Source organism: Coffea arabica, chromosome 3e, assembly GCF_036785885.1.
Source record: "Coffea arabica cultivar ET-39 chromosome 3e, Coffea Arabica ET-39 HiFi, whole genome shotgun sequence".
Lineage (NCBI taxonomy): Eukaryota > Viridiplantae > Streptophyta > Magnoliopsida > Gentianales > Rubiaceae > Coffea > Coffea arabica.
Genome location: NC_092315.1, coordinates 48613617 through 48628684, shown reverse-complemented (window position 1 = coordinate 48628684; position 15068 = coordinate 48613617). Strand labels below are relative to the sequence as shown.

The window sequence follows — 15068 nt, the reverse complement described above, 5'->3', positions numbered from 1 at the left end:
GAGAATTTTCTTTGTTCTAATTTTCGTCCCCTTCATATTTCTCAAAATTATAGATGCGACCCCCTTAGCTTAACAGGTTTACAATTGCACCCCTGGGGCTGGCAGCATGCTTCTTTCCCTCCAAAACGGAGCAAAGTTAGTTATGATTCTTGCATTTGTAAATGTCTAATGCTTCCCTGCGGACCAAAGCTCCCATCCTAATAAACCAAGCCTGTTTTCTTGCTTTGCTGGAAAGATGCAAATCCATGCCAGAGCTCAAGCAAATTCACGCCCTCTTGATCACCTTTGGCCTTTCCGACCACCACCCATTTGCCTCCAAAGTCCTCTCCTTTTCTGCAGTCTCCAGTTCAGGTGACATAGTTTATGCTAATCAGTTTTTCCTTCGGCTGTCAGACCCAACAATCTTTAACTACAACACGATGATAAGGGCCTATTCTAATAGCAAGAACCCAAATAAATCTGTAAGTTTATTTGTTGATATGTTGAGGGTTGGTGTCCTGCCGGACTACTTGACGTACCCTTTTCTTGCTAAGGCTTCTGCTCGGTTATCGGAGCTGAGGCTCGGAGGGTGTATTCATGGAGTAATACTGAGAAATGGGTTTGTTTCTGATCGGTTTGTTTCGAATTCTTTGATTCATATGTATGGTTCTTGTGGTGACGCAAGGAGTGCCAGGAAGTTGTTTGATGAAATTCCTACTAGGAACTTGGTTTCTTGGAATACAATGTTGGATGGATACGCAAAGTGTGGAAAACTGGATTTGATGAAGGAAGTGTTTGATTTGATGCTTGAAAGGGATGTTGTGTCGTGGAGCTCTTTGGTTGATGGCTATGTCAAGGGTGGGGAATACATGGAGGCGTTGGCAGTTTTTGACGGGATGAAAGCTGAAGGACAGAAGGCAAATGAAGTGACTTTGGTTAGTGTCTTGTGTGCTTGTGCTCATTTGGGTGCACTTGAGCAGGGAAGGTTGATGCATCGATATATTGTAGAAAACAGGTTGCCTTCGACTCTTGTGTTGACGACATCCATAGTTGACATGTATGCTAAATGTGGGGCAATTGATGAAGCATTGTTTGTCTTTCATGGGTTTCCAAAGAGAAAAACTGATGTATTGATTTGGAATGCCATCATTGGTGGGCTCGCTACTCATGGGTTTGTTCAGGAGTCCCTTGAGATGTATGTTGAAATGCAGAGTTTGGGGGTCAGACCAGATGAAATCACTTACTTGTGCCTTTTGAGTGCCTGTGTTCATGGAGGTTTGGTAAAGAAGGCTTGGTATTTCTTTGACTCTCTTAGTAAAAATGGTATGACAGCAAAAGCAGAACATTATGCTTGCATGATTGATGTTTTAGCACGTGCAGGCCTATTGTTGGAAGCATACAAACTTGTTTCTCAAATGCCAATTGAACCAACTGCATCCATGTTGGGCGCATTACTCAATGGATGCATACACCATGGAGATTTAAATCTTGCGGAAGTAGTCGGAAAGAAACTTATTGAGTTGGAGCCTGATCATGATGGCAGATATGTTGGCTTATCAAATGTTTATGCAATTGGAAGACGCTGGGCTGAAGCAAGAACAATGAGGGAAGTCATGGAAACAAGAGGAGTGAAGAAATTTCCTGGCTTTAGTTTTGTCGAAATAGGGGGAACCCTTCATAGATTTATTGCACATGAAAAGATGCATCCCAAATGTGAACACATATATATGATTCTAGATGCCATTATAACACAAATGAGGCCAGCTACAGATACTGAAACACAAGAACTTATTTTAAATCTTACTTTTTGACTTCTAGAAAACCCTTCAGTTTTAGCATAAGGGGCATATCCGGCTTGTAGTAGGTCTCCGTTGGAAAGAGCACTTGATTATCTATCAGCTGTCTGTGCTACTGGATTTAGATGATTATGTGAGTTTGGAGATGGAGAATATAGTCTTATGCGATGTTCTTTCTCATGTTTTAGTCGTTTCTACTTGAGAAATTCTGGAGACTATTGGAGCTTGTCCTCAATAGAAGAGAAAAATGATTGGGTTGTTAGGAAATATTTTATTGTAGTTTCTATCACCAATTTGCTTGTGTAGGCACCGACATGGTATTCGAAACATTTATAGGGAATTGCAGAGGAAACTCTTTTAAAGAAAACATCTCAAGGTTTGGCTTACAAGATACAATCCAGAGGCTGAACGTTGTCTACTACAGAACAAGCATTTTGTTTCCGAAAGATGTATAGGGCACTGATCATCTGATTCAATTATGCATCATAGGGAGCAGGCATCTCATATTGTCAAGTAAGTTCTTTTTTCCTGTAAGATTGCTTATAAATAACCAGTTATTCTCAAGGACAAGAGTCATATAATGTTGAACGGTTGGGAAACTGGAATAAGGCCAAAGGCCAATCTTTTCTTGAATGGGATGGAATCTAATAGTTATTCATATCTGGAAGGTCGAACAATAATGGTCAAAGCTTGCCCAAGACATATGACATGTACAACTATTCATCCTTCATACTTTTATCTTCTTCTCTCAAAGCCAGTGTTTGCACCCCGTAAAGGAGCCATATTGGCATAGGAAGCTAGCCTTAGGAAGGGTTTCTCCATATGATCAGTACCTTTTTTCACATGTAGATGCCTCAGCAGCAAAGATAGTATGGTTGGTCGGCTTGCGCTCTTACTTGGAAGTGGTCTCAGCAGCTAAGTCAATAAAGAGGTTAGTGATATTCAAACTGCTATAAATGATGTAGTTTGTGATTTATGAATGGTTTTTAACTGTTGTCAATGATATAGAAATTGCTTTCTGGAAGGACCTGAAAAAGGTAAGAATTAAATTCCTCGAGATATCAATAAGTGCTCATTGTATAGGAGAGGTAAATTGATAGATTTCAGTTTCTTGTTGGTTTTTAGCATTTTGAGCTCCTTTTGTGTTAGAAGGTTGCCATCATGGAACAGATTTACATCATCAAACATTTTTTTAGCTCCACTCTATGAAGTTAAAAAGAAGCTCAATCACTTTCTGTAGTACTCATCATGGTAAACTTCTTTACATGATTACATTTTCTATTTGGTGTATTCGCTTTTTGATTTTCACATCCTGATCAAGTTTTATATACTAATTTTGAATGATTCTGGGGTGCACTTTATATCTAAATTATGAATGGTGATCCAGGTTGTTTCTTATAGGTTTGCTACTACCAAAAAAAAAAAAAGAAAAAGAAAAACCTTATGCTACAATCCCAATTGCAACCAGGATTCACCTGTTGTCTTACTAGTCATCGTATATTTGCTTTTCATCTCAAAATCTGCATGGAAAATCCTATATTCATAGTTTTCTCTCCTTCGAGATCTTTGGGAATGCATTTAACAAGCTGTAATTTTGTTCTCATTCTGGGGTTTTTTTAGGTATTTAACTGCTTGTGGCTGCTTTTATAGTTGGAGAAGTTGTAATGAATATATTTGCTTCACGAATTTCACTTGCGCTTTCAAATGCTAATTGTAGCAGTAACTTATCCATTCTCCATGTTACATTTTTTCGTGCAGGATAACTATGCTTTAATCATGTTCATCATTTCCTCATCCATTTTGAAAGTATTATCTGGATAAGCAGCATGTGCTTATTGAAAACTTAGAAAAAGGGAGAGAAAATACTTTTCTTCATTTCTCTGGACTACACAATATACATATATATATATACAAGTGTAACTACCTAATTAATATATGATACTTTAATCATATGATACCTAATTAATACATGATACTATAATCATATGATACCTAATTAATACATGATACTATAATCATATCTTTCCTAATATTTACACATATCTTCAACACTCCCCCTCAAGCTGGAGCATAGATGTTGCTCATGCCCAGCTTGTTACAAAGGTAATCAACTCGAACCCCATGTAGAGCCTTCGTAAAGAGATCTCCCAATTGTTCTCCAGTCCTTACAAATCCTGTAGAAATCAAGCCCTGCTGTATTTTCTCACGAACAAAATGACAATCTATTTCGATGTGTTTTGTTCGCTCATGAAATACGGGATTGGATGCAATATGAAGAGCTGCTTGGTTATCACACCACAATTTTGCAGGCATTGAGGTTTTGAGACCTACTTCAGTTAGAAGTTGATTTATCCACATGATTTCACATATCGATTGTGCCATAGCTCTATATTCTGACTCTGCACTCGATCGCGAGACAACATTCTGCTTCTTACTCTTCCATGAGACCAGGTTTCCTCCAACAAAGACGCAAAATCCAGTTGTGGATCTTCGATCTGCCTTGGATCCTGCCCAATCAGCATCTGAAAAACACTCAATCCTAGTATGACCATGATTTTTATACAGAATACCACGTCCAGGAGCTCCTTTTAAATAACACAAAATTTGTTCTACAGCTGCCCAATGATTAACAGTAGGATTAGACATATATTGACTAACAACACTAACTGAATACGCGATATCTGGACGAGTCACTGTAAGATAATTCAACTTTCCAACCAATCTTCTATACCTCCCAGGATCTTCTAACAATTCACCTTCTTTTGTGAGCTGCAAGTTAGGAATCATTGGGGTACTAGCTGGTTTAGCTCCCAATTTTCCCGTTTCAGATAGCAAGTCAAGAACATATTTTCTTTGGGACAGGAATATCCCCTTCCTACTCTTTGCTACCTCAATACCCAAAAAATACTTTAACAGTCCCAAATCCTTTGTCTGAAATTGACTATGGAGAAAAGTTTTAAGAGATGAAATACCTGCAGCATCATTTCCAGTGATAACAATATCATCCACATATACTACCAATAAAATAATACCAGCTTCAGACTGTTTGTAGAAAACAGAATGATCAGATTTGCTTTTCTGCATCCCAAACCTTTCAACTGCTTGACTAAATTTTCCAAACCAAGCACGAGGACTTTGTTTCAGTCCATACAAGGACTTCCGAAGATGACAAACCTTCCCAGACTCCCCCTGAGCAACAAACCCTGGTGGTTGCTCCATATAAACTTCCTCTTGGAGGTCTCCATGAAGAAAGGCATTCTTGATATCTAGTTGATGCAAAGGCCAATTATGAGTAGCTGCCATAGAAATGAATAACCTGACAGATGTTAACTTAGCAACAGGGGAAAAAGTGTCAGAATAATCCTCTCCATAGATTTGGGCATAGCCTTTGGCAACAAGGCGAGCTTTTAACCGAGCAACCGACCCATCAGGATTGAATTTAACTGCAAAAACCCACTTACTCCCAATAGCCTTCTTCCCTGCAGGTAAATTTACTAAGTTCCAAGTATCATTACCATCTAGAGCATTCATCTCCTCTATCATAGCATTGCGCCATCCGGGATGGGATAGGGCTTCATGAACAGTTTTAGGAAGGGAGATAGAATCAATAGATGTAATAAAGGAACAAGAAGAGGTGGGTAAATGATTATAAGATACACACGAAGATACAGGATAAGTGCATTGACGCTTACCTTTGCGAAGAGCAATAAGAAGATCATCACTTGAGACAGGATCTAGTAACGAAGGAACTGGTTCAGGGCATGCATCAGGAGACTTTTGTCGTCGAGAATATACCTGAGTAATTGGAGGTTTAGCAGGGGAAGAACTTGAGGATGTGACAGTATAGATTAACAAATCATCATCCTCCTCCTGACATGAATGAGATGAGGATGGGGTAAAAGGTGTATTTTCAAGAAAAGTAACATCAACTGACACAATATACCTGCCGAGACTAGGACAATAACATCTATATCCTTTTTGGACACGGGAATAACCCAGAAAAATACATTTCAATGATTTGGGGTCTAATTTAGTGACTTGGGGACGAGAGTCACGGACAAAACATGTACACCCAAAGATTTTAGGTTCGATGGGAAACAAAGGTCTATTTGGACAAAGAGTGTTATAAGGAGTCCCACCATTCAGAACAAATGAAGGCAGACGATTAATTAGAAAGCAAGCTGTGGACACTGCATCAGCCCAAAAATGTTTAGAAACATGCATTTGAAATGATAAGGCTCTTGCAGTTTCGAGCAAATGTCTATTCTTTCGTTTTGCAACCCCGTTTTGGGATGGTGTATCCACACAAGAGGTTTGATGAATAATGCCATTTTGCACCATATAAGATTGAAAAGGTGCGAATAAATATTCTTTGGCATTGTCACTTCGCAATATTTGTACAGAACGCTTAAATTGAGTCTTGACCTCAGCACAAAAAGCACAAAAATGAGAAAACAACTCTGACCGATTTTTCATTAAATATAACCAAGTCATACGAGAATGGTTATCAACAAAAGTAACAAAATACTTGAATCCAGTTTTAGAAATGACTGGACTAGGTCCCCAGACATCTGAATGAACTAATGCAAAAGGAGCATCCGCTCGTTTATTGACTCTAGGACTCAAATTAACACGATGATGTTTGGCAAACTGACAAGACTCACAATCTAATAAAGACAAACTCTGAAATTGTGGACAAAGTATCTTTAACAATGGGAGAGAAGGATGACCCAGCCTACAATGTGCTTCAAATGGAGTTACAATTCCAGAACAAGCTATAGACTTTGGTATCTGTGTGTCAAGAATGTAAAGACCTCCAGATTCATGCCCTTCACCAATAATCTGCTTCGTCGTAAGATCCTGAAACAAGCAATAGTCAGGAAAGAATTTGGCAGAACAATTGAGGGCACGAGTAAGTTTACTCACAGAAATTAGATTAAAAGACAACTCAGGCAAACTTAAGACAGATGACAATGAGATTAATGGAGTGGGGTTAACTGAGCCTGATCCAAGAACACGAGATTTTGACCCATCAGCTAAGGTAACTGTAGGTGCGGATGTGTGGCTGAAAGGTAGAAAATAGACTAGAATTACCTGTCATATGATCTGTGGCACCAGAATCAATTACCCATTTGGAGGACGAGGACACAAGGCATGTGTTTGGTTTACCTGACTCAGCGATGGCAGTTACGGGAGTAGATGAAAACTTTAATGATTCTTGATACTGAGAAAATTTAGCAAATTCATCTGCAGAGATCGTAACAGACTTTTCATGATTAATAGCATCATTGGTAGAAGCAATATGTGCGGATTGAGTTCTCTGGTTCCTGTACTGCAATTTCTTACAATCACGCTTCATATGGCCCGGCTTTTGACAATAGTAACACACAACCACTTCTGCATTCTGTCCCCGAGTGTCAATTCCTTTACCACCACCTTTGTATTGCTTCTTTCCAAGACCAACAAGAGCACTGCTGGACTGAACAAACTGGGTATTCTCTGTGCGAAGCACCCTACTAAACACATCTTGCAAGGATGAGATCTCAGGACTGGAAAGAATTTGAGATTTAGCAGCTTCAAATTCAGGTGAAAGACCAGCCAAAAAACTCATAATTGCCATCTGTTCCCGTTGAGTTTGCTGAACTTTCACATCAGAACTAAACGGTAACAACAGATTAAGCTCCTCATAAGTTTTTTTAAAACCCATAAAATAAGTCATGATGGACTTATCTTGTTTCTCTGCACGATAAAAGGCTTGACACACCTCATATATGCGAGAAATATTCCCTTTACCAGAATACAAAAATTCTAAATACTCCATTAACTCCTTAACAAATTCACAGTGATTAATTAAGCTAATTACCTCACTGTCAATAGAATTCCGTATTTGCAGGAACAATCTAGCATCTTCCCTTAGCCATGTCTGTCTTGAACCATCTTTTGGAGGATCATCAGTCAGATGATTGTCTTTATCAATGCTTCGCAGATAAAGACGAACTGTTTTGCTCCAATCAAGATAGTTAGAATTGTTGAGTTTGTGGTCCGTGATCTTAGACATCACAGGAACCACATCAGACGTAACGACAGATTTCGTTTCTGCCATGGGTTCAGAATTAACAGAATAAAAACAAAAAAGGACAGACCTGAACTCTTTAAAACAAGAGTGAAGAATAGAACACAGATGTGTCCTATACAGAACCAGATGAACCGAATGATGACTACTAAATTTTCCGGTAGCGGACAGAGACCCTAACCTTGATGGTAGGGCTCTGATACCATGAAAACTTAGAAAAAGGGAGAGAAAATACTTTTCTTCATTTCTCTGGACTACACAATATACATATATATATATATACAAGTGTAACTACCTAATTAATATATGATACTTTAATCATATGATACCTAATTAATACATGATACTATAATCATATGATACCTAATTAATACATGATACTATAATCATATCTTTCCTAATATTTACACATATCTTCAACACTTATAATCTGGATTGTTAAACCACATGCATCTTCCTACTGGAATTGGTGTAAAACGTTGAAGCTGCATCCCATTGCTAGTAATTGTATGCAGATGATTTTTGGGATGGTCAGATGACTTATCTTTGGCAGGATCGGTGGCATTTCCTTGGACCCCTGGCTCATGTTTTTTTTTTTCGCCACAGATAGAACACACTTAGCTAGGAGCTCTTAGAATGCAAAAGCATCATCTGTTATTGAGGATGGAGCATGGTTATCGCCTACTGGCAGGAGGTATAGAGGGGAAGTGGTGCATTTCGCTTCTGCTGCTCCGCCTCTTGTTCCTTTGTCGGTGGCATTTCCTTGGACACCCGGCTCATGTTTTTTTTTTCGCCACAGATAGAACACACTTAGCTAGGAGCTCTTAGAATGCAAAAGCATCATCTGTTATTGAGGATGGAGCATGGTTATCGCCTACTGGCAGGAGGTATAGAGGGGAAGTGGTGCATTTCGCTTCTGCTGCTCCACCTCTTGTTCCTTTATCAGATCAGTTAGATTCATCTGTCTGGACTGGAGACCCTAAAGTATCTTACTCTGCCAAATGTGCTCTCAAGCAATTTTGCCATTTCTGGACCTCATGTTCCTTCGTTCAAATTTATTTGGGGGCAGAGAAATGTTCTGCAACATGCATTTTCATGTGTCCTTTTTCAGCTGCTGTTTGGACTCGTGTCCAAGGAAATGTATGAATTGCAAGAAAGCTGAAGGGTAGTCTGGGGCATTGATTGGCAGGTAACTCACTGTGCTCTGAATAACTTTTGTCTCCTGTGTGTCAAGTGTGGTTGTTGCTGCCACAGCTTGCTTACCCTGGAGATGCAGAAATCAAAAGCTATTCCTGAACAGTATAATGCCAACATCATCAGAGATGTCTGAAGCATTGCTTTGGATCCGCGTCCAGTTGCTAGATTGAGGCAAAACCGAATCCAGTAGCTAGACTGAGGCAAAATCCAGAGCTGCTTTTAGAATTACCAGTTTTCTTGCTCCCTATTGCTTTGTTCCCTATGTGGTTTACTAGTAATAACCCACACGTGAATATATTTTTCCAAAATATTAAATCTTTAATATAAATTAAATTTCTGTGTAAAACTAAGAAATATAAACTAAGAAATTGGTGTAAACTAAGAAATTAAATTAAAATCTTTAATAAATTGGTGTAATATAAACTAAGAAACTATATAATGAACAAAATTAAGCAATTGGTAGTTGAACAAAGTGTTTGTTGTGTGCAAAGTAATTAAAAGTTTATTGTACATTCTATAGTTGTAAAAATTCTGAAAATGGAAGATTATCATATTTAACCTAAGTTGTTGGTATAATATTGACTAATAAACTATATAATAAACAAAATATATTGTGTCAAACCAGTGTATACAACAAAACCTGAGCAAAATACATACTAAAACATTCTGACTTTGATGCAACAAATTCTTATTAATTCCAGTAGTTGTAAACCTTTTCTATTATATTTTTTATAATTATAGATAATTATTTTTGAAGTTTTCTTAGTCAATATGACATAATATAGTCATCAATTTAATATTTTGCTTTCTCATTAGCTGTTTATAACCTTTTGTCTTCTTATTAATTATGATTTTCTTCTAAACCAATATGTATACAAAATATAGTTAACTCTAATTATCGCGCATAAGAATATAACAATTGGAGATAATTCTTACATATACAATAATTGGAGTTGAAGAAATGATTGATGAATATAGTTGTAAATGGATAATTTTAAATTTTATTTACCAACATTTTTGAAATGTAATTTATTGAAACTTTTCATTTTTCTTATTAGTGTCATGATTAAAATGCAATAACTCTAATTTAAAAAAGACATGAGAGTAATTTAAATATAACAAAAACTGATATCAAAATAAATGCTTACACTTTTCCACTCCCTCCCTCCCTGTTGCCAAGACTCATCATGTACTTATCAACATAAGTAGATAAAGAGCCGAAGGCCTCTGATGACCTGGATTGGTTTTCGTCGTCCTCTCACGTGCCGCGCACATGGATCATCCCATCTTTTTCGCGTGATGCGCTTCGTGTGTCCAATTTCTTTCTCGGCTTAGGGTTAGCCGCATAAAACACAAGAATCTCTCGGCCGTTTCTTTCTTCCGCCGTCTCTTCTCCAGATCTTTCCACCGTCTTCGTTTCTCTCTCTCTGTTCCTTTAATCATCCTTTTCTTCCACATTTTTTTCGTGCATTCTTGTTCTCGTCAGATCTTACCGTCTCTTCTTGTCAGATCTTGCATTTTTTTTTTGAAAATAGACAACGAGTACACTTTCTGTTCTTGTCGGATCTTTTTTTTTGTTGCTTTTTTTCCCTTTTCTGATTGCTACTACTATTTTGTTGTTTATGAGGATTATGTTATTCTTTTTAATTTTTAGATTTTTTATTTCTGTAGCTTGGATGAGCCCGTGAGGTGGGGTTTCAAAGATTTCCACTTTATTGATGCAAGAATTGGATGTTGGGTACTAGCACTTGAAGATATATGCTTTAGATTGGTATTTCAATATTTCCTCCATTTCCCTCTTCTTCTTTTTTTTTAAATTTTTTTTAACAAGCTCCTCTTTTCTGCAGATCCTTTTACGTGCGAGGTCTGATAGGAGTTTCTTCCGTCAGGTAATTTTTTTGTTCTTGTTTTTCTTGCAAATTCCATTTGTCTCTGTCTTTCAGTTTTGCTATATTTGTCATTCTTTATTGACTTCCTTTTATTTTGTTTTCTTTTCTGGGTGCTGAGCTGTGTGTTAGGTTGAGCAATGTATAAATGAGGAGAAAGCAAGAGCTTGTCATTTTCTCTGCTCACCTTCAATTGAGAAGATGTTGTGGGTAAGCTTTTCTGTGGCATCGGGAATAATTCTGTTTCATTTTTCTATTGCTGCATCACGAATCAAGAGCAGTTCAAGTTCCTATTCTGAGATTTTCTTGTGTTGTTTGGTTCTTAGTATTGTAAAAGGTCACTTTTCCATGTTTTAGTCCAAACACCATGATGACAGAATAGTATTCATATTATCATAACAATTGCATCAAGTACAAAACATTTTTTGAGCCAAAACTTCTCAATTGCACTGATTATACACCGAGTTTATTTCCCTTTTACTCTTCTGTTTTGTGGCACTATTACCTATTGTCATGTTGTTGGTCGAAAGCACTTTAGATGTGTGTGTGTGTGTTAAACAAGCCTCAGTTTTTTGCACTTTTTTGGTCTTCCAATTAGTTAGTTCAGTCTTGATTAATTACAGCTCTTTTGGCCTTTCTTGCAGTAATGCCTACAGTTATAGAAATAATAGTAGATATACCTGAGGATTCACAAGTGACACTTACAGGTAAGTTCATGTTCTAGCCTTCTGCCAATTCTGTTAACACCACCAAAGTGCACCAATTGGAGGACATTTTACTGCAGGGAATATCGACGAACAAGATTTTGGATGCGAGAAAGCTTTTAGGGGTCCATGTTTAGACATGCCATCTAACCAATTACTCCATGTCTCACGTGGTCAGTTCCTTTACCTTCGTACTGCATTCTTCATTCTTCGTACTACATTTTCTTATTACGTATTACACTAAGAATTGATGGACTCTAAACATAAGATAAGACACAACCTTTCATCTATCATCTATCATCTTCCTGCCCCGAAATGAAAAAGGGTACGGTCAAATCTTAGATACCATGAAGTTAGGATTTGTGGTTAATACTATCTGGTCTACGTGTATGGTGATATGGTTGCCTGTCAATGTATTATGTGTAATTTTTATGGGCCTTAATGAAACTAAAGGCCTGAATAAACTTAACAAGTTGTCTGTAGGAGAATGACAAAATAAAATAAAAAAGTTTGGTTTCTATTGACAAACTTAACCACGGATCCTTTTTCGGTGCTTTATGCTAAAAAATATCTTTTGTATTGCTTTATGCCATGGTTTCTATTGTAATAAATAAGAGAGCTTGTTCCTAATTTTTCAGCCTTTGACAATGGATTTGTGGTTTACTGGTTAGTTGTTTTAATCAAGAAATGTTTGGATACTAAGTTTGTGGATATTCATGATTTTGGCATATGATTTGAGCAACTTCACTAACTTCATTAGTTAGATTAAAACCTGAAAAAGGGAGTTTAGACATCAAACTGCTATTTTGTTAAGAATTTCAGTATATTTGATAGCAATTCCATTGAGTGTTTAGCTTTAGCGAAAATCTGGCAGCTAAAGTTAAAAGGTAAAACTTAGTCACCATTAATTTTCTTGGTATTCTCCCATGGTGGACATATTTTCCCTCAAGATTTGTGAAATTTTCGAGCCTTCTGTACCAAAAATTGTATGTTGATTAATTGTCTTGACATTTTTCCAGGAATGAGTTATGTTCAGAGGGGATTTTTATTATGTGCTTAATCTTTTGAATTGTTGCTTTGATCTAGACTTGTTGGTTGTATTTTTTCCCCGGGGAGATTCTTTAATTGGGTGATTTAGCATTTTTTGCTTGGTTTCCTCATCTCTTCTCATTTCTGTGCATGTGAGGCTGTCTTTTTCTTTTTTTTTTGTTATGTTTTGCTTTGGTGCTTAGTGGTTCTGAGGCTTGAAGGATCAGCCATTTGCAATTAATGAGTGGATTCCATCAGAAATTTTGTACTTGTGACTATTGTAATCGGTTAAATTTTGTCATTGCTTTGAGTTGCTTTTGGTGTTTGAGATTGTGATGTGATGTGTGAAGGAAATTTTGTGCTTGTTGTCTATTGATTTTGTGTAAACCTCAAATTCTGTGTGTTTCTCTTCTTTTATTGAAGGAATAGAATTTGGATTACGAAAAAATGAAATGAGTTAATGGTTTTTATGGTTTGTATTGTGGGACTAATCCTTTTTAGGCAGACTAACAGTTATTTTCTTCTCTAAAAGAGATTTTTCCTGATTTAGGCTTTGTGAATGTTCTGGCTTTTTGCAGCTAAGTCGGGCGATTGATTAGCTTGGCTGCTTTTTATGTTTATGAAGTTAAACATGAGGTATATTAGGATTGTTTTTGTATTTTGTATTTTGTTTGATTATTTATACTTATGTAGTTATGTTTATGTCTCTGTTTTTATCGCTGTAGAATGTTAGACTAAGTGATCTTGTGTTGGGCATTCATCTGGTTTGATTAGGGATTCGGCTCACTGTTAAATTGATTATTGTAAGACAGCTAAGGGTTTGGATTTTGACTGTGAATAAGTAGTGTGTGCAGACTAGCAATGTATTGTTTGTTCATACTTATGCAGTTTATGACTATGCTTTTGAGTTTTGCTGCAGAACGTTGAATTGAGTGATCGTGTCGCTGGGCGGCTAAGAGGAAAGAATCTGTTGTCCTGCCTGTGTGACACATTCATGTTTTCTGATTAGGAATGCAGCTCAATGTTAAATTGATTATTGTAATTTTTATTTTTTTTTAGCCTTTTTCTAGATAACAATTTTATTAGATGTTTTTAGTTAATGTCTAATATGTATTTATCATTGTTAAAGAACTTAACTGCGGAAACTTTTGTAGTAGCTAGGTTGCTAATTGATATGGCTCAATTGCCATTTCAGTTTGTACATGGCTTACGTTTTGTATATGTATATGGAACATGATGCTTTTCCGTTCTATGACAATTTGTTTTGTGGATGATTATTTGTAACTGCCAAATTCTTGGCTGTTTTTTGCAATAAATGAACTATAGCCATATAAATGAACTGTCCATAGTTGACTTTGGCTGGGGAGGTTGCATTACAGTTTTTCCTTTGTTAAAAAAACTGCTTGGAAGTGTTGAGCCCTGTTTCTTTTGCCCTATTCTTCGGCAAATGAAGGGAAAAATGATAGTTTTAAGCATTATGTGTATTTCCAAGAGCATGCTGCGTCAGGTTTTAGAGAAGACATGAATAAAAAGGTAGATTCCTTTGAATGAAAGGGTTTCTTGTTATCTTTGTCTATGTTCCTGTTGAATTCAAGAGGTTTCAACTTTGTGAAATTGACAAGTCTTGTAATATGGGTCTCATGTTGCTCCACATAGCAGATTTTGTACTGTGTTTTTTTGTTCATTCACTTTTTTTATTCTGCACTTCATTAAACCAAGAAATGAAACAAGACAAAACAACTTGGTTTGCTTTTACTCCTTTTTCTCCGTTCAAAGCACTAGAAGTTTAATGTTCAACAAGTTATTGCATTTGTTTAACAATTCAGGCTTTGCTAATGGGTGTTTAGCCACAAAATTGATGTTAACCTACTTGCTGCACTCATCAAGCTTTAGTAGTGAATGTTTGAAAAGTTTCTTTGGTTACTTTGATGTCCTCTCTATCTTTTTAACTAATAATTAGTCATTGCAGTTCCTTTGGGATGAATATGATTTGCAAACACCAAAGGAGCCAAACTTTTTGTCTAAATATTCCTTGGTAATGTGTTTTTGGCTTCATCTGCATGGAAATACCAAAAAAATGTGTGGACAAGAATCAACAGAAAATAAGAGGAAAGTACATCATTGCACCGTCCAGTATGTTAATGGAAACTCTGGACTATCTACACTGAAATTACTACATAGTAATTCAAAATAATTTACCAAGAAATGAAGAACTATTTTCAACTATAAATATATTTACTGGATTTGGTGGTCCTTCGTGGCATGAAAATTATTAAGGACACTTTCTGCATCAAAAGAAATTTTATCTGTGAAACGCACTTTATGTATGAAGGATCCCATTAAAATAAAGATAAGAATTACGCCATATGATTGTATATGAATTATATCCCTCTTGCCATCTACA

The 15068-nt window shown here is 36.7% G+C and overlaps 1 protein-coding gene across 11 annotated transcripts; it reads left to right on the top strand.

Annotated features, from left to right (window-relative positions):
* Positions 1 to 36: 36 nt before the first annotated feature.
* Positions 37 to 13935, top strand: LOC113710730 (pentatricopeptide repeat-containing protein At5g08305-like). 11 transcript variants are annotated; one of them, XM_072083616.1, is made up of 10 exons: positions 37 to 2288; positions 2625 to 2706; positions 8455 to 8542; positions 8648 to 9037; positions 10717 to 10816; positions 10893 to 10934; positions 11064 to 11141; positions 11576 to 11638; positions 11716 to 11808; positions 13584 to 13935. In XM_072083616.1, exon 1 carries the CDS (start codon positions 162 to 164, stop codon positions 1788 to 1790), a length of 1629 nt encoding a protein of 542 aa, XP_071939717.1. In that variant the 5' UTR covers positions 37 to 161; the 3' UTR covers positions 1791 to 2288; positions 2625 to 2706; positions 8455 to 8542; positions 8648 to 9037; positions 10717 to 10816; positions 10893 to 10934; positions 11064 to 11141; positions 11576 to 11638; positions 11716 to 11808; positions 13584 to 13935. The 11 variants fall into 11 exon arrangements, 9 of the variants coding, with proteins under 9 accessions (XP_071939717.1, XP_071939714.1, XP_071939715.1 ...); XM_072083613.1 differs by adding an exon at positions 13243 to 13300 and having other exon boundaries at positions 8455 to 9037; XM_072083614.1 differs by adding an exon at positions 2444 to 2485 and having other exon boundaries at positions 2784 to 9037.
* Positions 13936 to 15068: the final 1133 nt, after the last annotated feature.